The 25166-nt window shown below is 38.9% G+C and overlaps 1 protein-coding gene across 1 annotated transcript; it reads left to right on the forward strand.

Annotated features, from left to right (window-relative positions):
* Window positions 1-171: 171 nt before the first annotated feature.
* LOC139941692 (uncharacterized) lies at window positions 172-25157 on the forward strand. The gene is made up of 17 exons (XM_071938295.1): window positions 172-827; window positions 1716-1766; window positions 3077-3239; window positions 4755-4855; window positions 5404-6117; window positions 8029-8195; window positions 9555-9644; window positions 11726-11914; window positions 14543-14656; window positions 15841-15999; window positions 18431-18631; window positions 20634-20789; window positions 21597-21735; window positions 21964-22124; window positions 22867-22968; window positions 23853-24102; window positions 24845-25157. The coding sequence occupies exons 1-17, from the start codon at window positions 437-439 to the stop codon at window positions 25150-25152; spliced, it is 3456 nt and encodes a 1151-aa protein (XP_071794396.1). The 5' UTR covers window positions 172-436; the 3' UTR covers window positions 25153-25157.
* Window positions 25158-25166: the final 9 nt, after the last annotated feature.

The following is a 25166-nucleotide window of genomic DNA, read 5'->3' on the forward strand; positions in this document are numbered from 1 at the left end:
GACTTTGTAAAACAATATAACAATTTTATCTAAACCTGAGGGTTATGTGCTTCAACACTTGAGGTTGATAAATTTAGGCTTAGCTCGTCTTCAAGCTTGCTAGTAAATCATACCGTAAGAGGGCGCGCTTTAGCAATTTACAAAACTGAGCAACGCGCGAAACCTAATATTTTGGGGAAATCCCTTTAAGGTGACAACGTGTGACAAAGCAGCTTGAAAGTACTTGATGCGTGGGCAACAATCATCGTTAAAAATGCAACAATTCTCCGCCAAGAAGGCCAACTGGCGCTCCAACTCGACTCTGTGAAACTTTCTGTTCACCCTCAATCACATTACGCTGTTGTGTAGCAGTTTCTGCTTCTTCTTCGCGACTCAGTCACAGTACCGTTCCCCGTTACGTCTATTTTTACGAATTTCTCTGTGCTCAAATTTTAAAATGGCGGGCGCCAACACAGTTCAACAAGGACCTGTCAATACACCATCAGATGAGCTTACGCAGATAAAATTAAAAGAGATTTTTCGAGGCGTGATCGACAAATTGTATGAATCAGTCAGGATTAAATTAAATGCTTCTGATGTTAAAAAAATTACAAAGATCATAAAATCCCGAAAAGCGTGGATTCACTTTGGGTTAACTGAATCCGAACTGAAAAATACAAAAACTGTTAAAAAGTTAACTCGTTTATTGAGGAAACAAGTTTGTCTGGAAAATGGACGCATCAACGTGTCTTCATCTCTTTACAACTTGCGGGTGCTTATGAGAGAAATCGATCGTCCTGAAATCCAACCATTGATTGACAATGCTGAACAAGAATTGATGCAGTTTGGTGAGTTGTGTCATGACATTCTTTTGAGTTGAGGTCTGACTGATGAATGCACAAGTAAATAAATCGCATATTGCAATAAATTGATAATAATAAGGTATACAAATTACGTCAAAAGACATTGTTTTACTTTGTACAATTTTCTATTGTAGCTTTCACATCACAGCAACCATATGCACACAGGAAAATTGTCTGTGAAAGTGACATAATTATTACACTGTGCAGAGCTCTTTGCCTTTGTCCGCAACCTTTTAAACCAGTCTAATTAAAATAAGACAGGGACTAGCCCTGGCGGCCTCACACTTTCGTATTGTACTACTACAGTGCAACCTGGATATCAGGGTCCATTTCTGGGGCGGAAATTGTTTAAAGCTTCATAGAATCATAACTCAAATCTTACTTGCAAGACGCGTGCAAGATGCAAGACGCATGAATTCTTTGTCACCGTATTTTGACTGCACAGCGCTAACACGCAAACACAACACAAGATTTGCGCGTTCTGCATCTTGCGTACCCACGTCAGACTGTAAGAATACGAACAAAAATGGGAATGGTGGGGCTGCATTATTTCATGAAAATGACAGATTTGTGAAGAATGTATGACGACTAAAACCCTCTGCAGAAAAATATATGCTGCCATGGAATGTGAATCTGTTGAAATAAGTGGATTGTTGCAGGTAAGATTTGAGTTATGAAGCTTTGAAAATTTTCCGCCCCAGGAATGGGCCTTGATAGTTAGGACTCTGTATCTGTGTACAGAGAAAGAGTCCTATATAGGGCTAGACGGGGACCAGCTCACAGCAGTCTCTTTGAAGAGCTTGTGTACAATATCAAAGTAAACTCTTAGGCTGGATATTCATGTTGTTTTTGCTGTCATTTTCATTTCCTAAGGATATTTACCGTTAGGAACTACTAGAGTCTCAATCGACGTGAATTTTCCAGGTAAGTCTTTCTGTTTGTGAATATGAAGTAGTTGCAATAACGTAACCCTCTTCCCGACGGCGAAGCAGTAGGGTTACAATTAAGACACTTTCGAATTTGTTCCAACGCGTACAACTTATGCTAGTCAACAGATTTGCTCAATTTTTACCATTTTTGAAAATCATGACACAAATTCTAGGAACACAAACTTAATCCTCTATGTCTAATGAATCCTTTCATAACACTCAAAACACAAAAACTTACCAGATCCCAGACTGAAACAGTCACAGTTTTCCCAGGTTGATATTTTGAACCTTTTTTTTGACTTCTCAATATGTTCAACGCTTTATAGTTTGGTCACCAACTTACCAAGTGCTGAACTTTAGACCACCCTATTGAATTGACGAACTGCCGAGCCGCAGCCGAGTTGGACTTAACCAATCTGTGAAAGGGTTGTTACAAGGCAGTGCGTGTCTGCTGTCCGTTTACAATGCCCGCCATTCACTCATATAGCACGCACGCACTGCCGCGCTTCCTCATAACTCAGTTCGTCAATCCAATAGGCTGGTACCTGAGGTTTTCTAGAATTTGTGCCATGAAAAGTGGTAAAACTTTAGCAAATCGGTTGACTAGTTGTACGTGTTGGACCAAAGTCCAGTATGTTGCTCGAAAGAATCTCGTAACCCTATGGCTTGGCCGTCGAGAGGAGGGTTACATTATCGCAACTAATTATGATGATGATAAAAATACTAGGAATAGTTGAAATCTCTCATGAGCTGTGTGACACTGGACACTATTGGTAATTTTCAAAGATCAGTTTTCTTCCTCGATGTATCTCAACATATGCAAACAATAACAAACCTGTGAAAATTTTGACTCAATTGGCTGTCAAAGTTGCAAGAGAATAATGAAAGAAAAAAACACCCTTGTTGTTGCACAAGTTGTGTGCTTTCAGATGCCTTAATAGGGAGAAGTTGATTGTATACGCATTGTAACGGCTCCCCCTGAAGTAATGTAGTTTTCGAGAAAGGAGTAGTTTTCCATGAATTTGTATGCATATGTTGAGATACACCAAGTGAGAAGACTGGTGTTTGACAATAACCAATAGTGTCCAATGTCTTTAAGTAACTTATTACTTAGAGAGTGTTTTGTAGTTAAATAAACCATAGGCCTACATGCATACATGTATGTACAAAGCTTTACACTACATACAAGTTGTTAAACACTGTGCATTAACTTTCCATTCTGCTTTTTGCCAATTGTAATTAGAACACACTGTGCATATAAGATGTTGCCCTCGAAAGGAATTCAATGATATAAGTTTCTGTCAGGTTTGATTGGTGTTCCAACGGAGATTACTGAACCAGAAGCAATAGAAGCTTACAAGAAAGCACTGAAGGAGGGAAGCAAGTCAGTAAAACGCACGAGGCTTATGTTAGTTGGTCAGGAACGAGTAGGAAAAACAAGCCTGATGAGGAATCTTACATATCAAAGGTATGTTGTGTTAAAAATAAAGTAAAGTCTGTACCAAGCCAATGCGGCTCATCGGGAGGGTTTGTATCCAGCAGTTAATTACTTTTCTCTCATCTAAAATTAATTTAATTACCCCAACCCTCTTGAACCATCCCAGATCCTCTCCATGAGTTTGCTGATTGTGGAGGATTGTCTTTAGACCTGCATAACAATTTCATATGGCCAGTTGTACCAATCAGTGTGAAAGTACGGTGTGAAGTGGCATTAAGAGTGGTCTGTGGAGGAGGATTGGGGCCTTGTCTATTTAAAGGCAGTGGACACTTGGTAATTACTCAAAATAATTATTAGCATAAAACCTTACTTGGTAACGAGTAATGGGGAGCTGTTGATAGTGAAAAACATTGTGAGAAACAGCTCCCTCTGAAGTAAAGTAGTTTTCGAGAAAGAAGTAATTTTCCACGAATTTGATTTAAAGACCTCAAATTTAGAATTTGAGGTCTCGAAATCAAGCATCTAAAGCACACAACTTCCTGTGACAAGGTTGTTTTTTCTTTTGTTATCATCTCGCAACTTCGACGACCGATTGAGCTCAAATTTTCACAGGTTTGTTATTTTATGTATATGTTGAGATACACCAAGTGAGAAGACTGGTCTTTGACAATTACCAATAGTGTCCACTGTCTGTAATAATGTCACAGTCATCATCATCATCATCATTCTCTTGATCCATCAAGGGGGACGTAGAGCCGCCCAACCAATACGCTCTGCTGCGGATTGCCACAGCTGCCCAGCCCGGGACTCAAAGTCTGCTTTCAGTTGGCCTACCCAGGTGCTGCGAGGTCAGCCTCTTAACCTCTTCCAGGCTGGGCAGGAGTGGGATCCTCCCCGTGCTTCCACGCTCAGCTTGAGGGCCACATGGGCAGGTGTATCCGATGGGAGCCGTCTGACATGGCCAAAGAGGGAATGATGTCTCCAGGAGATAGTCACGCGAATGTCCTCAATGCCAGTGGTCTCCGAGGTTGTTGCGTTAGTGTTGAAATCAGACCACCGGACGCCGAGAAAGCTTGGAGCCTTCGTGTGTCATCAGCTCAGAGTGTCCAATGTTCCTGAGCCATAGAGTAGGACAGGGAGGACACAGGTCGTAAATACCCTCAACACTTGTTGATGAGTAATGAATAGGTGTTCTCTCTGGACCTAGTCTCTAACATAAGAAAGGTTTAGTGTGTGCTTGTGTGCGGCCTCAATCCTTTCATACCCTCTTCTTCTATGTCACTCCATGCCAGGCCTGTAAGGATGTGAACCCCACTAAATAACTTACATTGTAGGCCCTTAAAATACTCTAATCTAGACAGATTTTAGAGTCTTATTAGCAAAGGCAAATAGTGTAAAAAAAAATTACAAATTGTAATCTAGGGGTTGTTGAGGAAAACAGTTCAAGAGTCAATCAATCATTTCCCCTTTCAAGATCAAATGTTGCACGATGAAGTTAATGTTATTGGCAGTTAAAAGTGCACTTTTCATTTCATCTATTTGCAGTTTCAACAGTGAGGAGCCTTCAACTGAAGGGATAAATACAGAGTCACTATGCACCATAGATGTCACTCATGTTAAGGGCTGGATTCTCCATGGTGAAAGAGGTGAAAACATTGTGTACATAATACCATCGACACCATCTTTACAGGCAACTTGGGTTTCGATCCTAAACCATTTTAATTTTGTTGAGCAGCCAAGTCGGGCCCTGACCAAACATACAAGGAATTTTATAAAAATTCCATTTGCCACACACAATAATGTATCATCTCTAGTCAAAATGGCTGATTTCATATTGTGGGGCTTAAAGTGGAAACTTTCATTAGGGTAGTGCAACTATGTTAATTTTTTAATGAAACTTGCAACTTCCATTTAACTGTTAACCCATTTTTACTGATTTCAATCCAAAATGATAATTGGAACTATGTCATAATGTGCAGTAAACCCACAATTGTCAGTGCTGGCTTTCTATCGCAAAACTTCCCGACTATCTACATGTATGTATACAGTGTCAAACATGAACTTGCTCTAATTATTGTCTCCTCCAAATTTTGAGCGCAAAATTGCTAAGGTGTTTTGTTTATTTACCCTCTACTTTGAAATTTTACAATTTATTTCTGTTTGAATGAATTAGTTTACTTCTGACTTTCTGCAGATGACCCTGCTAGTTTTAAAAGTGAATTTGTGGAAAGTGTGGCTGAAGAATGGGATCAAAACATGCAGAGAAATGCTGCTGAGAAGTTTAGAGAAAATATGGCGAGTCTTAACATTGCTGTGAGTCCTCAAACTGCTGTGAGTCCTCAAACTGCTGTGAGTCCTCAAACTGCTGTGACTCCTCAAACTGTTGTGAATCCTCAACCTGCTGGGAGGCCTCAAACTGCTGTGAGTCCTCAAACTGCTGTGAGTCCTCAAACTGCAGAGAGTCCTCAAACTGTTGTGAATCCTCAACCTGCTGTGAGTCCTCATACTGCTGTGAGTCCTCATACTGCTGGGAGGCCTCATACTGCTGTGAGTCCTCAAACTGCTGTGAGTCCTCAAACTGCTGTGAGTCCTCAAACTGCTGGGAGGCCTCAAACTGCAGAGAGTTCTCAAACTGCTGTGACTCCTCAAACTGCTGTGACTCCTCAAACTGCAGAGAGTTCTCAAACTGCTGTGAGTCCTCAAATTGCTGTGACTCCTCAAACTGCTGTGAGTCCTCAAACTGCAGAGAGTTCTCAAACTGCAGAGAGTTCTCAAACTGCTGTGAGTCCTCAAACTGCTGTGAGTTCGCAAAATGCAGCGAGTTCTCAAAATGCAGCGAGTTCTCAAAGAGTGAGTTCTGAAAATGCAGTGACTCCTGAAGATGAGCTAGAACCAGCCATTGCAGAAGGTAATGAACAATTAGTTTGGGTGATAGAGATGTACGATTAGAGAAAAGGCAGGCCTGAAATTACATGCAGGATACAGAGGCCATGGCCTCTAGAAGCCCCTGGTCTTGGCCTTGGTGCCCTTCAAAGGCTTCCCATTGACTTTACGTCTTTCTAATGGAAGGGCCTTTGCAAAATAGCCTTGCCCTTACTGCTGTTTCTATGTTTTGTGTTGCTAGTTACAATATAAAATAATCTTCTTAATAAGGCATAAATTAAGGTGTGTTAAGGCATAAATACTCTTCTTATTAAGGCATAAATTAAGGTGTGTTAAGGCATAAATACTCTTCTTATTAAGGCATAAATTAAGGCGTATTAAGGCATAAATACTCTTCTTATTAAGGCATAAATTAAGGCGTATTAAGGCATAAATTAAGGTGTACATGTATTAAGGCATAAATACTCTTCTTATTAAGGCATAAATTAAGGCGTACTAAGGCATAAATACTCTTCTTATTATTGTTATTACTTTCCAACATGTTCATAGATGGAATTCCAGGCTTGGAAAGGTATTCGATCTGTGATATGGTGTGTACAGTACATGGAAGCCAATTTGCTGCTGGTAAACTGGGGTTGTATGGAAACAAGTTTTCCAACCTTGCCAGAAAGTACAATGTTTTCTTTGATGTTTGACCCTTTGGTGCACAAGGCCGTCACTAAAGACCACCAAAAACACGACCATATTGGACTTTTATAAACAGTCATAAAACAAAACCCCCCCAAATATACGGCACTCATTGGTTAGAACAATTGTTTAGCTTTCATTTGGTGTGATGTTCAACAGGGGGTGCTAAAATATTGAGACAAACGGTGAAACAAGTTTTTTTTTTTGCTTTCATAAAAATTAATCTGTGTACCAAAGTGTTAACAATGTTTTACAATTGTAACAATATTATGTCTGATACTTTTATTTTTGTATTTATTTTTATTTTTAAGTATTTATTTTTAACTCGCCAGACACACAAGGCCACTTCAACTTGTTGGCTACAATTAACTATTTTTCCAGGAGCCGTTGCCACCTACTCCTGGGGCTGAAACATGGTTACTTCCTTTACAATAGTGGCCTAGCTTATCTGGTTTACCTGCTACATCCAATTCAACTGGCATTGTTATACCTCTGTACAAATGTTAAGTTTGATTGGTCGAGAACAAATCATGTGACGCGCAACAAAAACGCATGTTACATGGCTCGACAGGTATTGTAATGCAGTGTAGTTTTGGTCTGCTGTAATCAAAGACCAGAGCTTAAAGGAACACGTTGCCTTGGATCGGACGAGTTGGTCAAAACAAAAGCGTTTGTAACCGTTTTTTATAAAATGCATATGGTTGGAAAGATGTTTTAAAAGTAGAATACAATGATCCACACAAGTTTGCCTCGAAATTGCGTGGTTTTCCTTCTACTGTGCGAACTAACATGGTCGGCCATTTATGGGAGTCAAAATTTTGACCCCCATAAATGGCCGATGTGTTAGTCGACGAGGTAAAAGGAAAACCACGCAATTTCGAGGCACGTTTGTGTGGATCATTGTATTCTACTTTTACAACATCTTTCTACCCATATGTATTTTATAAAAAACGGTTACAAACGCTTTTCAAAGACCAACTCGACCGATCCAAGGCAACGTGTTCCTTTAATGCCATGTACGAATATTAAAACTTATGTACTTTAATGCTCAACACTAGCTGTACAGATGGAGTAGAGGATAAAGTAGAGTCTAGGGAGAGAGTAACAGTGGATGTGCATGTTGTTTGGGTCACTGTATCTAGGTTAGGTTAGCATACAATGTATCTTTACAACAATCCTGCATGATTGTACTTCGTAAAGTATAAGACTTTAAAAAAAAGCCTTAATTTCTTGTATTCATTACCTATAGGCCCAGTGTCTGCCGCAGAAGTCACATCAAATCCAATTGATCCTGAAATTGCTCACGCACTAAGAACACGAAGAAGGAGAAACTTTTCAGGAATTATCCAAAATGAGGGAGTACTTCTCAGCATCTGGGACTTTGCTGGACAGGATTTGTATTATACAACTCATCAGGTGTGTATCGATAGTTAGTATAATGATTAATGATAATGGTATTGATGATCTTCTCAGCTCATACAATCCTCCTCGAAAACTCCGGTCTTATAATTCTAGCCTCCTTATTGAGCCCATTTCCAAACATTCATGGGGAGACCGATCTTTTTCACATGCTGCGCCTCGTCTATAGAACAAACTGCCTGCACTAGTAAAATCATTTGTTTCTTTGACCCAATTTAAAAAACAACTGAAAACACATCTCTTCAAACAGGCATTTGATTCAATGGTTTAATTATTGTTATTTTTGTTACCTCTTAGGATGTTTTTCTTAAATATTGCGTTTGTATTATTGTTTTCTATACCACATGTTCTAGATTTCTCTCAACTTAGGTTTACATTTTAATTTTTGTTGTTGTTATTGTATATTAATTAATACTTCTGTGGATTTGTGCGCTTTATAAGTTTTTATTATTTTTATTATTATAACGCCCCCTATCGATCAGTCTGAGATGAATAAATACAAGCAACCACCGTGACCACAATCATTATTTCCAGAGAATGATCGCTATATCCATCATCATCCTTTTAAAGGACATGGACACTATTGGTAATTACTCAAAATAATTATAAGCATAAAACCTTGCTTGGTAACGAGTAATGGAGAGCTGTTGGTAGTATAAAACATTGTGAGAAACCGATCCATCTGAAGTGATGTACTTTCAGAGAAAGAAGTAATTTTCCACAAAATTGATTTTAAGACCTCAGAATTAGATTTTGCATCTGAAAGCACACAACTTTGTGTGACATCAGGGTGTTTTTTATATCATTATTAACTCACAGCTTAGATGACCAACAGAACCTCATAGAAGCAGTGGAAAAAGTTCAGCACAGAGCAGCGCGGTTTGTCGCAAACGATTACATGCATGAAAGTAGTGTCACCCAGCTTCTACAACGACTTGAGTGGGAACGACTAGACGCTAGACGTTTAAAATCTAGTCTAACTGTTATCTTTAAAGAACTAAACCATCTTGCTCCATCCAACATACACCACCTCAAGGTGACGTGGGAGGAAATACCACACGACAGACCATCTAGAAACTATAAAAGAAAATGCAAGCACATGTGCTGACCAGAAAAGGATTAATGGCCCAGAAGTGTCACATGATTTGTCCTTTGCTGTGGTTATTTTTGCAGAGCAGAAAATTAAAAGCAATGCCTTGTATGCTGGCAGCTGCGTGAAATTGGGGTCTTCATGTTGTCAAGAATGTTGGCCTTGGTCCCTGTCACAGCACGTCTTCCCTTGAAGCAAGACACTCAATCACAAATGAGTCTGTTTCAGGTCTTTATTGCACTAACACGATTATTTCTCTTCTGCAGACATTCCTGTCTTCTAGAGCTGTCTATGTTGTTGTGTTCAATCTCAGCCATGATCTGGAGAAACCCATTCCAGTTTCTGGAGCTGGAGCTGTGAGTAAAACACGATTTCAGACTCATGTCTTAAGTGTTACCATAGAGAAAGGACCCACAGAAGGAGTCACAACTACATGTAGTAGAACTTAAAAGGTTCTATCTGTGTTACTGCGATTGTTATACATCTAGATTTACAACCCCAGGTATTTGCTCAATAAAGACAACTCTGGAGTGACGTAATACTTACCCAGCGTGCAGTGCGCGACCGAAATGTCGACCGAAATGGCTTCATACAGAAAAAAAACGAGAATTTTCACAGCGATTTTTTAGATTGTGTAGTTCTGTGTATGAAGTGCATACATGTATCAACGTGTTGAGAAAGCACTTTAGAACACATCAACATGTTTGAAGCCGTAGAAAAAAAAGGTCTACATAAAATAGTTATATCCTATTTTTGAGTTGCTTATGCTTCCTATCCTGGTCCTACTACTAGTGCTGTCAACTCGTCGTCAACTCACTTGTGCCATCAACTGCTACTGGTACAGATTAGTCTTGACCCAAGTTGTTAGCGATAAATTTACACGAAGCGCAGTACATAATACACTATGGGGTACTGATAATTGATGTCTTGGGTTATGACTATTCCGTTTTTCGGAAAGCGCCCTCTGTTATCCACGTGTACAAGCTCTGTGAAAAAGCAAGGTGGCGGCCGACAGCTTTGCTGCTTCATGATCAATTTTTTTCATGAGAACAAAACTCAATCAAATAATCAAAATGTAACCTAAAACTTATGAACATTATTTTTTTTGCTAATACTTTACAGTTGTATGCATCTTTTGTTGATTTCAAATGTATGTGTATTGGTTGAGTTGACGGCGAGTTGATTGTGCCAAGTGAGATGACGACGAGTTGACGGCAAGTATAGTCATTGCCTGATGTATTACGCATTGGTTGAACGTGCAGACAACGACGGGGACAGGCAACGACCAATGAAACGCGGTAACGCACATAGGATACAAAGGCCTTGCTGTTTACTCACCGGCAAGAGGTCCCATAGAGTTTCTACAGAGCCAGGCAAACACTAGTTGGATTAATGAGTAGCCTCAGTGGAGTTGTGACTCATTCTGTGGGTCCTTTCTCTATGGTGTAACTACATCAAATAGTGACCTGTGTCCCAGGATACAACCTTTTTTTTTTTCTTCTTTTACTCTAAAATAGTTGTAGTCAAAGTACTAGTAACAGCCAAAGGAAGTTAATAAGCACGACAGGTTTTTTTTTTAAATTAAGTAGAATGAATAGCAAGACAAAGTTCTCAAAGAACAAATCTACACAGCTAATTATGACATTGTTTTATCCGCAAAACCGAATGTAATATCTTGATAACCTTACTCACAATACCTCAAACCCGTATTTCCATCATTTGTTTTTGCTTATTTTAGTTTTGAATGTATTATATGAATAATGGTCGTATGAGGTAATGTATTAAACAATTTGTAGACAAATTTGTAGACATTGTATTTCAAGATAACAATGCAGGTATCACTTATTTGGTCTTTTGAAATTTTACAATAATCCATCTCCACCTTAACACCAAGTATTGTTTGTATTTTGGTAAAACTCATTATTAAAGCTCGAAAGCCCTAATGTACAGTTTTACATGCCGGCGCTCTACCAACTATCTAGCTATCTAGCCCTAAGTTGGCAGTCTCCTTATGTTGTCTATGTCTGTGTTCGGGGGCGCTAGTCAGAAGCCATACAGTCGTTATAACTGCCATGTAGCCATGGGACACACCAAACTTTACGATACAACCTGGGAAGCACCAGCCAGGGGATCACCTTTCAGAGATGCAACTTTTCATCTCAGATTTCAAATAAGAAACCACAAGGGAAACTGACTTATCAGACTCTGGGTGATGGGTTTGCTTCTGACTGGCACCCCAAACAAAGATGTTGAAATATAGGGAGACCACCGTCTTAGGGAGAACACCAACATAGGGCTAGAAACTCCTTTGGTAGAACGTCGGCACAAAAATCCAGAGTTTGCAGGTTGAAATCCTGCATTAGACATTTCTTCTTTGTAAAACAACCACATCAATATCTATTTTAAAATCCTTTTATTTTGTCTCATGAATGAGAAGACGTCATGTCAAATGACTCCAATACAGTACTTGGACTTCTGGATGAGATCTGTCTACACCTATACCAAAGAAAACACCTCCAAAATCAAAAACAGATTGGAGCAGAAATCTCCACCAATTTTCATTGTTGGAACTCACAGAGACAGTGTTGGAGGGGCAGACTTGCCTGATAGGGAACGGAAGAAATTGGTAAGTTACTATGCTGAAAGATGCTGCAACTTTTCTAGAATGGAGAGGTTGTCTAGTGCACAGGACTCAAGCTTTGGTGTTGTCAGAGTATGGATTCTGGTCCCAAGTATGACACTTTATAAATCCGGCTTTCAGTATTACTGATGTAGTGGCAGGGGTCTTTTGCCCCGATACTCACATAAACTCACCAACAACAAAAAGCAATAGGAAATAAATTGCCCAGTTACTCACATAAACTCACCAACAAAAAAAAGCAATAGGAAATAAATTGCCCGATACTCATAAACTCAACAACAACAAAAAGCAAGAGGAAATAAATTGCCTGATACTCGCATAGGCCTAGTTTCCACAACAAAAAAAGCAATAGAAAAAAAAGGGAAAGAGAAACCTAAATCTGATGCAACCCCCATGCCGCAACCCGGCGTAGACATACAACCAACAAGTACCGACGCATACCACATGCATACCAGTACTTCTTGTGTACCTGATGTGTACCTGACCCAATGCAGTCACAAACTGACCCTGTTGGGCCATCATGCACAAAACAATGTTCTGGTTAAAATGGCTAATTACTAGTGGTTGATAAACAAACTTGGCCAGCCCATTGCCCGTATTTATTTTTTTATTTTATTTTTCTCTATGCAAGTCGCAAGACACACAAGGCCTGAAGGCCAGTTCAAGGTGTGGGCTAAAATTATTTCAAGATCAATGCCACCTACTGCTAGGTCTAAAACAGGGTTACCCCTTTGACAGTCCATACGGATGTACATGTAGGCTTGGGTATCATCAGTCCGAAGCCTGGCCGGTAGTGCAGAAAGCACTACCTCCCAAAATTTACATAGCAAGTGTCACGACCGGGATTCGAACCCACACTCTGTTGATCAAACACCAGAGCTTGAATCCAGTGCTATAAATCCCTCGGCCATGACACGCCCTGCTGTATGTTTATGTTTCACAGGATTTGGGAATGTACTGAGTATAAATCACTTGGCACACATCAATCTGTCAATGTATATATTTTCTTTCATCAAAAGATGATCCTCCCTTGTTGGCATACAGGGCAGAAATTTGTTCCCTTCAATGTTGCCTGTATAAATTGGAGATGTGACTATATATATAAAGAAGTAAAAAGTCGCCCGGTTCTGATTCATTCATTATCAATGGTAGGACCTTTGACGACCCAAGATACATTGCTGAGCATTTTAACGATTTCTTTACAAATATTGCTCCTAACTTGGCATCCAAGATTCCGGTTTCCCAAAGTTTGGGTGTTCTACGTTAAATTAAAGGCCGTGGACACTATTGGTAATTGTCAAAGACTAGCCTTCACAGTTGGTGTATCTCAACATATGCATAAAATAACAAACCTGTGAAAGTTTGAGCTCAATCGGTCATCAAATTTGCGAGATAATAATGAAAGAAAAAACCACCCTAGTCACACGAAGTTGTATGCGTTTAGATGGTTGATTTCGAGACCTCAAGTTCTAAATCTGAGGTCTTGAAATCAAATTCCTGGAAAATTACTTCTTTCTCGAAAACTATGGCACTTCAGAGGGAGCCGTTTCTCACAATGTTTTATACCATCAACCTCTCCCCATTACTCGCCACCAAGAAAGGTTTTATGCAAAACATTATTTTGAGTAATTACCAATAGTGTCCACTGCCTTTAAACATATTCTGCCTAGAAATGCGTATTCTCTATTTATAATACGCTGGCATTGCCCCACTTTCAATACGGAATTCTAGTCTGGGGAAATACTCATGCTTCTTACCTGAACAAGCTTTTAATCGTACAGAAGAAATCCTTGAGAGTTATAGCCAATTCTAGCTTTAGGCTTTAGAGAGCACACTGCACCTCTTTTCAAGCAATTTAAAACACTAGATCTTGGGGTCCTTATGTTTAAGTTGGAATCTAACTTGTTACCAGGTAACATAATACTCCTCTTTTCACAAAATATGGACATCCATTCACATAACACTAGATCAGCTGCTAAAATTCATATTGGAAAGGCTCGGACAACTTCCCAATACCTTTGTTTAGAACTGTGCACAGCTTCAAAAAGTAATAAAAATTGATACCACCAGTAACTACATGCGTACCATGATTATCCATTCCAAATTATTTAGTTTTGTACTTTCCCAAGTATGTTAATTTTCCTTTTTGTTATCAACTCTCAATATGTATTTAAGGCTGCATAGCAAACAAATTGTTAAAAACAGTTAATTACAAACAAACATTGTTTTGTGCTATTTTTGCTGTATGCATTAAATTAACTGTACTTTCATCAATCAACATTGTTAAATTGTTATAAAGTAAAACCAGTCAATTTATATTTTAAAGGGTCCTGGGGTGGATTTCACAAAGAGTAAGGGCTAGTCTTATCTCGAGTTAGGACCAGTTACTTGTCCTTAGGACTATCCATGCAATTTGTACATCTCCTAGGACTAGTCCTAACTCTTTGTGAAATCGAACCCAGGCTCCATATAAGCCTAGGCTTTTTCCTGATGCCCTCCTCGTATCACCCTTTGTTCTTTTTTTCTTGTATGTTTTATGATTATTTATTGTGATATTTGGAAATAACAAACAAACAAACAAACTAATAACATTTGATTGACATTGAATTACAGATAAATGAAATATTTGCAAGAATCAGGAAAGAGACCTACAACAAGCCTTACAACAGATACATGGTTACAAGGTTCTATGCAATAGACAACTCTCTGGGCCCCTCCAACGAGAAGGTATGAATTGTTAAAGTCACCTGGTTTTTTCGTCAAACATTAGAGTATAAGTTTATGAACAATACAAAAAAAATTGAGTAATTGTTTGTAACGATATATATGTTTAAAAAATACATGTAGATAAAGTTGTAAAGGGGGTGACTCCGCCTACCCCTTTTGTGACGTCAATCGAGGCAGACTTTGCCTCGATCGAACATCGAACACACGTACGTGCAAGTACATGCAAGTCCTAGTCGTGAGTTTGTACGTTTCGAAAAAAAGTTTTTTTCTTGCATTTTCCCGGCAACGTCGACCAGGTTCATTGCTGCTAGGTGCAGCAAAACAACTAAAGATGGGGTCAGTTTGCAAAGTGGTTCGGTCCGTCGTCTTTTCCAGCACTGTATGTGCAGCAAACACTTCGAGAATCCGGAATGCACCACAAATTTTGACATGAAGAGAAAAGTTCTTTTCTAGAACATGGCGCCATCCCAACATAGTGGGAAGTCGAAGAAGGTACCTGAAAGACGTGACGAACCTAAAGGAGTATTTGCCTAACGTGAACAAATTTGGGTGGGCCTATTGTTTCAACTTTGAGCATGTTGAGGGCATGTTTTAAGCTTGTGCCAAAGCGTCACTATCTTGTTTTGGCACTGCATGCGATTCACCGCGCAGGGTAATCCGAGTGGACCATCTGCACAGCAGCCATACAGTGCGTGCAGTCTGCTCCGTGACCGTAATTCTGTACGTAGGCATAATACCGATCAGGTACCCAGACGTGTACGGGTCCAGACTAAAAAAATTCTCTTCAAATGTTGCGCCTCGATTGACGTCACGAACAGTGCACTCTCAGATCGGACCTACTTTTAAATTTGTAAATAAAATGGAAACTAATATTTTAGAACCTTAGTTAATTGTTAATTTATATTCTACTCATCAAAACACATATTTTAGTGATAAAAGCTTTATTTTGACAAAATACCACTTCCAGGTGACTTAAACAGTTGTCAAAACAAATATTTAAACTTTGTGGCAAGAGTGTTCAATATAATGAAGCAGATTGATACACTTTTCAGCTTAAATAAAGGTGTTTTTTGTCAAAATATTGAACCTGTAATTAAAAAAAATACACTATATGTGTAGCAAACGGCTGAAAAGTATCAATATGGTATTATTGTTTTTTTTTTGTACACTGTTGTATGAAATAGATTGGACAGTTAAGAGAGCACATCAATGACATAGTATTGAAAGAGCCATACATGGGAGAGAAGATTCCACTACACTGGCTGCAGTTTGATAAAAACACACTCAAAGAATTTTCTAAGTGCACTGTCAATGATGGAACCCCTGTGTTGAATCTGAAAGAGGTAATAGATATTTGCTATTGTCAGGTTTATTTCATAGAGCTAATAGCACTAACTTGCTCTGCGTTTAGAAGCCTCCCTGGGACATGTTTGATCATGATGTGGTGCGTGAGTCAGGAACCATTTGAATTTTAAGGGAACACACATGGCTGCCAAAATGTTACCTCCAGAGTGCGCGCTTACGAACGCGACAGCCCATTCATGTTTGTCCTCACTAAGGGTCACTTATGTAATAGTGCTGCATTAATGTTTGTGCTAATAAAAAATGGCTCTTGTAAACAGATGAGATTTTATGATGTCTTAAAAAATGTGTAGTAGGTGATTGTCTGATGTTTTTTACTTATAGTCTACAGAACTAAAGCTTTGGGAGGATTCAATGCTTCAAGATGTCAAGGGAAAAAGAGCAAAATCTGCTTCAACGATACATAATATGCTGGCAAGAGTGACAAACCAAATGCGTCCTTTAAACATGACGCACATGATGCTCGCAGTTTCTACGCTCATCATCAGATTGTGCGTTCGCATTTTGCTGCATATTTTGTTTTGATGACGTATATAAAAGAACAAACGCACTATCATGCAAATAGTCGTACAATATCCATGCAAAATTTCAAGCTTTTGGATCAGCTTGTTTATAAACATGGATACGTCCACACGGCATCAAATTCTAAGTGCGTGTATAACGGGGAGTTAGCGCTCTAGTCAATAACTATAGCTCTATGGGTTTATGTAAACTTTAATAAACCTGTCAAAAACTACATGCACACATAACCAATTAAAATCCAACCTAACCAGCCCTAACCCATCCAAATTTAACTGCATTTTGTATTTGATTTTGTTGGACTAAGGACCACACCATATACATGTGTGTAGCCCATTAAAATTCAACTTTACTCGTCCTAAACCATTTAAATCCAATTTATTAATCATTCCATCTAACCTATCAAAATCCAACCACATGTTGTCTTTGATTTTCTTTGAAAGAGGACTGAACAACAACAACCCCTTACCGATCAAAATTACTGCATGGGGGTGTGGTTTGATTCTGTTGGACTGAGGATTGGATCAGACATACCGCCGTTATCAGAGTCCAACAGTTTGGGTGTTGAGTTACTGTATGGTGTAGGACTGAGGACTGTACTAGTAAACTGATCATGCTGTACATGGGATCAGGCATACCACCATAATTGGAGTCCAACAGCTTAAGTGTTAAGTTACTGAATGGTGTTGGACTGACGACTGCACTAGTAAACTGATCATGCTGTACATGGGATCAGGCATACCACCATAATCAGAGTCCAACAGTTTGGGTGTTGAGTTACTGTATGGTGTAGGACTGAGGACTGCACAAGTAAACTGATCATGCTGTACATGGGATCAGGCATACCACCATAATTGGAGTCCAACAGCTTAAGTGTTAAGTTACTGAATGGTGTTGGACTGACGACTGCACGAGTAAACTGATCATGCTGTACATGGGATCAGGTATACCACCATAATCAGAGTCCAACAGTTTGGGTGCTCGAGTTACTGTATGGTGTAGGACTGAGGACTGCACAAGTAAACTGATCATGCTGTACATGGGATCAGGCATACCACCATAATCAGAGTCCAACAGTTTGGGTGTTGAGTTACATGTACTGTATGGTGTAGGACTGAGGACTGCGCTAGTAAACTGATTATGCTTAACATGGGATCAGGCATACCACCATAATCAGAGTCCAACAGTTTGGGTGTTGAGTTACTGTATGGTGTAGGATCGATGAGGACTGCACTTGTAAACTGATTATGCTTTACATGGGATCAGGCATACCACCATAATCAGAGTTCAACAGTTTGGGTGTTGAGTTACTGTATGGTGTAGGACTGATGAGGACTGCACTAGTAAACTGATTATGCTTTACAGTGTACATGGGATCAGGCATACCACCATAATCAGAGTCCAACAGTTTGGGTGTTGAGTTACTGTATGGTGTAGGACTGATGAGGACTGCACTAGTAAACTGATTATGCTTTACATGGGATCAGGCATACCACCATAATCAGAGTCCAACAGTTTGGGTGTTGAGCTACTGTATGGTGTAGGACTGAGGACTGCACTATGGGATCAGGCATAAACTTTGAATTCAGAAACATTATACATTATTTATGACAGACATCATGGTGATTTCCATCGCAACTATAATGATGTCATGTAAAACTAATTACAAAATGAGGTTAATTTTAACGGAGGTTAAGGTACACATATGCACATGTGTGTTGGAAGTATTGGATTAATGAACCTCCTCGCAGCCACCCCCTCCCCACTCCAAACAAGCTGTGTTTGGAGTAATAATCATTTTTAATATACAAAAAGTGAAGTGAAAGTTTTTGATAATTTATGATGCATCCATCTATGAAACAACTGATATATTTTTTGTTTTCATAACACTAGGTGAGGGAAAACTCTGGAGTAAAATCAGATGTTGAACTCCAAACGATGCTGACATTTTACCACGATCTCGGCCATATTGTATACTTTGGAGGAGACGGAGACTGTACAAAACAAGAGTTGAAAGATGTTGTCATTCTGGATCCTCAATGGTTGATAGATGCTTTCAAGAAAGTCATCACAGTAGTGCCTCCTCAAGAACAGGTGTGTCATTGTCTCTGATTGATTAATAAAATAACTCAAGAAGACTGTTCTCCTAATTGGTTAACCCTTTACCATATGAAAATTCAATCGATTTCAATCGTTTACGTGGAAAGTTGTACACACAAGTTTTCTCAACTTTACTGTTGTCCGACAGGAATTGTTTTCATTACATTACGAAAAGTGGTTGAAAATAATCACAACACACCTTTAGAAATGAAAATGAATGCCTCTATTATCAACAGATACCTTCTGTACCTAAAATCTTTTGTAAAATCCTTTCAAATTGCGGTATTCCGTGTGTAAAAACACCAGAAAGTTTGATGTGAAACAAGCGAGTGACTGTGTACTATACGGTCCTGCTACACAGTGAAAACGTACGGCTCCACACAGAAAAAGCACCCATTCATACGCGCATTGTTTGATTGTGAAATGACTTTCGATCTTTGAATCTTATGTGGACCATGTGCTATTTTTAAACAGTTGTCATCTTGAGATCACGCTCTATCTGCGGCTTTTTGCTGCGTTATAATAGCATGTTTATATAACTCAAATCACACCATGTCAAACTGCGCGGGCGTGTGCGGGCGATATGCATAGTAATACACAGGGCGCTTCCGAGTGGTATGCAGGCTAAAGGGTTAAAGACAAGGAGCACAATTCTTTGGAAAAAGAAACAACAATCTATGACTTGTTTTCCACAGCCATTACAGGAAGAAGAGGTTTACAAATAGTGTGTGAAACCATTGAAATTCTTCTAATGAACATATAAATAGTTCTCACCAAGTTCTAAGTCAACTTAGGGCAAATCCATACATGTACTAGATGACTAAAAGCACAACTGAAATGTTTCTTGTTTGTTTGTAGCATTACATCATGGATATCTGAATAGAGAGTGAGAACATTGTCCCTGAAAGCAAACAACAGACAAATGAACAAAAACTCACACACACCAGAAAAAATTCAGTATCAGAATTGTCAATGTAGACCTGGCAAATAAATATGTGAGAAACACAATTTGTGTCCAAACATGCCAAAGGCATAACGAGGCATCATAATATTATGTAGGAGAGAGGAACCTTTATACTTTACCAAGACTAGAAAGGCAAGGTATAGATACACATGTATAAGTTTACGCACATTTTCATTTTTCTAAATCTTTTACGCAGGCGTCAATTTGAAGCCTGAACCAACCTCCTCACATCATCGCCTTTCTTCACCTAAGCCAATTATGTATAGCATCATGATATCACCACCACTTCACTCTATCAGCATATGTTTTAGTCAAAGCTTCACCCTTTAAATTATTTCCTCACTTTTTCAGTTTTTCAGAAGTACATAATGTACATTCGCAATCGCTCAAACTTGGCAATGTTTCGCAAGTGGAACGCACCAAAGGTGATGCGGCGCGATGTTAGAGTGTGTGTATTTGTGTGTGAGCAAACTTCAGTTCAAAAATTGCGCAAACGCAAATTCCAAGTTGGCTTGCGCGAATTTCAGATCAGGCCATCTTCAAAAATTGCATCACAATTACAGTTGTTTGAAACGCCACGGCTTTGACATACTTTCAGCGCGACCGATGTCGTGGATTCGATGTCACATCAAAAACAAGGCTCATCAACGCTTCACCTTTTTCATCAACCTTATAGGTAACGCTTCACAAAATTATTTTAAAAGAAAGTTACGGCTTAATTCACTTTAACAACAAATTATTGACCTCAGGCTTGGGCAGTGAAACGGCGTCTTTTTTTTGCGACCTCTGAGGAGGATGGGTCTGCGCTTCAAATTGACGCCTGCATTAAGTTTATTAAAATATATTAGAGTTTACTAACGAACAAAATTTCTGTAGAAAAAATTCCCCAAAAACATGAATCTATAGGCCCCCCTTCTCCCACCCCAACCCAACCATGCCACTCTAGCTGAAGGAGATTCAGGTTTAACTTTACCAACAACATTAATTTACTATTGTTTGTTTATTTCCCCGAATGTTTTGTCATGGTACCAGATGTCAGGTCTTACAAAATCCTGGCTAAGACTGCAGGAGGAGGGAATTCTGAACGATGAATTAATCGATCATATGTGGAACAATTTCCCCCAAAAGAAGAAGTCACTGCTTTGCCTGATGGATAAGTTTGATTTACTGTGTGAACGCATCAGTCAGGTAATCAACATCTCTAATATATTTTATTGTTAAACAAAGTTTGTTATGAATGTTGCCTATATTGATGCATATCTTGACCAAGAGGTGTGAGTCAGTGCGGAATAAAAAATTGAATTCTTAGGGTGGCACTACACAAGATCTTAGCTGGTGGTAATAACATCCAATGTCTGTGTGTAAAGTAGAAAATAAAACATTTTTTCATGGGGGGAGGGGTGGGGAAATGTAAATTACATTACAGTCATCCAAGTGTATGTTTAAATCCCGGTCATGACACTTGTATTTTTTTTAGGAAAGACACTTAAAACTTAAATCCCGGTCATCAACACTTGTGTTCTTTAGGAAAGACACTTAAAACGATAATTGCTTCTCATTTCTCTGGAGTAAATCAGTGCCAGGGATCATTAATCAATCAGCACCGTGTGCATACCAGCTGCTGGTGCTGCATTACACCAAAGGGATATAGAGGTTTTCAGGAATGCTTATAAGGCACAGCCGGGAATGGAATAATGCATGTAACTTTGATACAGATGAATGCCCTTTATTAATGTAACACTAACTAAATACATGGTCATTGCATGGAAGAATGGTGAAATGGTCAGTTGGGGCGGTCCAAGGTCATAATAATTGACATCAATTCTAAAAGTCACACAGCCAGTCTAGACACTGTTCATCTGGGCATGCTGGGTGGGCATTGGAACGATAAATGATGGGGAACTAATTGGCTTAGGAAGAGTTCATTTTATTGAAAGTGTTTTCGCTATAAAGATTTGCGAGTGATTGTGTTTTTTTTTTTTTTCAACTCAACAGGACAAAAATAGCATTTCCTACTATGTACCTTCGATGCTGCAAAAACGAACACCGTCAACGAACAGTAAATCACAACCACAGAAAGGTCCAAAGGCCGCGGCAAATCATTTTGTTGTGGACTTTGAAAGCTTTCTCCCAGGTAACTTTTTTTGCCTATTAAATTCACAGTTATTGAGTATGTGTTGCAATGACCCCGAAATGACAAATTACGAGTACACAGTGTTCATCACACGTGACTCAACATGCTCAAGAAGCTTATAGTGCTCATCACACATGACCAAAGAAGCACAGAATACACAGTGCTCATCACAAGTCAATGTAGGATGAAACCAAAATAACCAAGTTTTTAAAATGTTCATTCCACCAGATGGATTGTTTCACCGTCTAGTTGTTCGAGCATTGAGATGGTCACAGACATTGGGAGGAACACATCCTGCTCTGGAGTACTATAGGGGAAGCTTCTTTGTTGATGTGCAACATGAATTTGTTCTCCAAATGGAACGGAAGAATGATCTGGCGTACATTCAAGTACATGACCTCTTTATTTGTCTCACTTTAAGTAGTTTATTAAACTGCCTGGCCATGAAATGCCAAATGTCTTCATAGAACCACCAAGCATGCATGCCTGCTTCCCTCCTGAAATCATCATTGGTTGGTATGGATAAAAGCATGAACTTGTAGGAATGTGCACAAGTGTGACTTTTTGATGTAACTCTCAAATAAAACATGTTTTGAATGGAAAGATGTTTTAAGCATGTGAGAACTTAAAAACTTGGCATACATGCATGTGATTTCATTGTTATTAGAGCACCACAAGACACTTATCTAACATTGCTGAGTATCTATTTGATGGGACGCAAAGGTGTAGGTCCTGTGTGTTGATTGCATGTAAAATACCCAGTACACTTATCATTCAGAGAGTTAATGGGCATTGGAAAAGATTGTGTCACATCACCGTTTAAAAACCAAGGTACAATATAAATGGGTCTGGTAATCTGAACAATTTAATTATCTGTCTCAATAAACATTGTAACTGCTTTCAGGCATCCTAGGATAAATGCAATAGAAAAATGTTTTATTATTTATTTATTTATTATGAATGTGCTGGTTTTCAACTTGCCCATTATTCCCAGTGATATTTGGAAAACCTGAATCCTCCACTTATATATACAAAACAAAACAGTCGGACGTCACACTTGTTCCTGTAGTTGTAGTTTTATCAAACTGTTTTGCACACAAATCTTGTTTAAAGGTTTACTCCTTTTTGTAGGTGAGTGTTATATTAGCACCAGAGCATGGCTCCACAAAAAGACGCAAAAAGGAAGAAAAGATTAAAAGAAGAAAGAAGCCATCCCCTGAGGTTACACAAAAGGTTTGTGGCATCTTCTTTGTTATGTCAGGTGGCACTAACAGTGTACATCTCTATCTGTCCAAAACCAAACTGGTACAGTGTAGCTCTAGAAACTGCTTTAACCTCGTCTGTTCATTACTGGTGTTTCCTTCTCTACTCACATTTGACAAAAAAAATTAGTATTTGCTTTTCTGTTTCAATGTCAACTTTTCAAACAAGGTATTTAATTGGCTTTTTTGGAATGCAAATACATCAGTCCATTTTAATCAGGCATCTTAAAAGCTCATTATGCTATGCAACATTTAAAGGCAGTGGACACCATTGGTAATTTTCAAAGACTAGCCTTCTCACTTGGTGTATCTCAACATATGCATAAAATAACAAACCTGTGAAAATTTGAGCTCAATCGGTCATCGAATTTGCGAGATAATGAAAGAAAAAAACACCCTTGTCACACGAAGTTGTGTGCATTTACGTAGATGGTTGATTTCGAGACCTCAAGTTCTAAACCTGAGGTCTTGAAATCAAATTCGTGGAAAATTACTTCTTTCTCAAAAACTATGGCACTTCAGAGGGAGCCGTTTCTTTTAATGTTTTATACCATCAACCCCTCCCCATTACTCGTCACCAAGAAAGGTTTTATGCTAAAAATTATTTTGAGTAATTACCACTAGTGTCCACTGCCTTTAAGGGTGTTTTTTCTTTTGATATTTTCTTGCAACTTCAAAGCCCAATTTTTCTTGGGCTTGTTATTTTAGGCATATTTGGGATACACCAAGTGAGGATAGTGGTCTTTGACAATAGTGTACCTGCCTTTGAAGGTGGCATATTCATCAAAGTTTCAGACCTCTCTGTTGATCCTCTCGCCTGTTTTTGTTGTCAAATTTGTTTTTACATACAAACAGGTGCTTGACTTTGTGAAAAATGAGCTTCAAAACCTAAAGGATCTTTGGATCAAGCGTATAGACTACAGCCTCGCTGTTGCATGTACCTGCGGCCGTGGGTCTATACACTTCCTTCCACTTGATGACTGCTTGGTAAAGACAAGTGTTAGTTGCAGAATAGAGAAGATGCCGCAAGTTGAGATATCGACCCGTCAGTTTAAAGCAATGTTTGAACCAGATATCAGTGCTGCACAAGACTTGGACGACACAGGTAAGATGATATGGACATATTGGTTTGTTGTGGCTGAGCAGTCATACACACTGGAATCAATCTGGTGTTTCTGATTGGCAGAGTGCTATAGGTTTGAGTCTCGTTCTTGACATTGTGTCCTTAAGCAAGACACTGAACAAATTATTGCTTCGTCCTTCGGGTTGGTGAGAGAGGGAAGTATGTTGTTGATGGCAAAGCTACATAACTTATTATGGTTCATGAGTTGAAGCATAATTTGTGTGACATCCATTCATCGTTAAAGGGTCTGTATCTAATTGATAATGACTTTGAAAATTAATAGCAATAAAAACTTACATACAGTAGTAAGAAGTACAGCAGCTTTGGATAGATTAATGCATTTTGAGGGACATTTCTCTTCGAAGTTATATGGTTTTGTAAAAACATAACACTCCATTTCAGACTGTATTCCTATTAGGGAGATTTATTCCTGAATGGAAATTTCTGCTCTGGATTTTCAGCAATATCTAAAAAATGCGGCCCCTCCTTGAAATGAAATTTCCATGGGTTAGATCGATTGTATTTATCTACATTTTTGTAGGATTGAAACAATTGAACGGTTCCAAAAAACAAACGTATACTTTGCCTGTGAAGCACAATTTTCAATTTTGGGCTTTACACCTTTTCAGTCCGTAACAATTATATTTTGTATATCATTATCCACTATTTGCCCAAAACCAAAAACTAACTTTGTACTTTTCTGTTTTACTAATTTATTCTTCAGTGGACAGAGGGCCGATGAGTGATATACACCTGGATCTTATTGCCGACGAAGTTGGGGTAGAGTGGGAAAGACTGGCACGCTGCCTGGGGTTCAAAGCAAGTAAAATTCACAATTTCAAAAGGAATGCAGCAGATGATTCGCATGGCCAAAAATTCAGCATGCTAAAAGCATGGCAGCAGAAGCAACAAAAAGGTGTGGAAAGAATGACAGAGGATCTTGTAAAAGCATTGAAAGAAGTTGGCCGTGGTGACTTGGCACTAATGGTTAAAAACTATACTGGAGGTATGGGGGATACTCAGAGTGATTGAATAATAAAAAATGT

The sequence above is a fragment of the Asterias amurensis genome, chromosome 9 (assembly GCF_032118995.1).
Source record: "Asterias amurensis chromosome 9, ASM3211899v1".
NCBI lineage: Eukaryota > Metazoa > Echinodermata > Asteroidea > Forcipulatida > Asteriidae > Asterias > Asterias amurensis.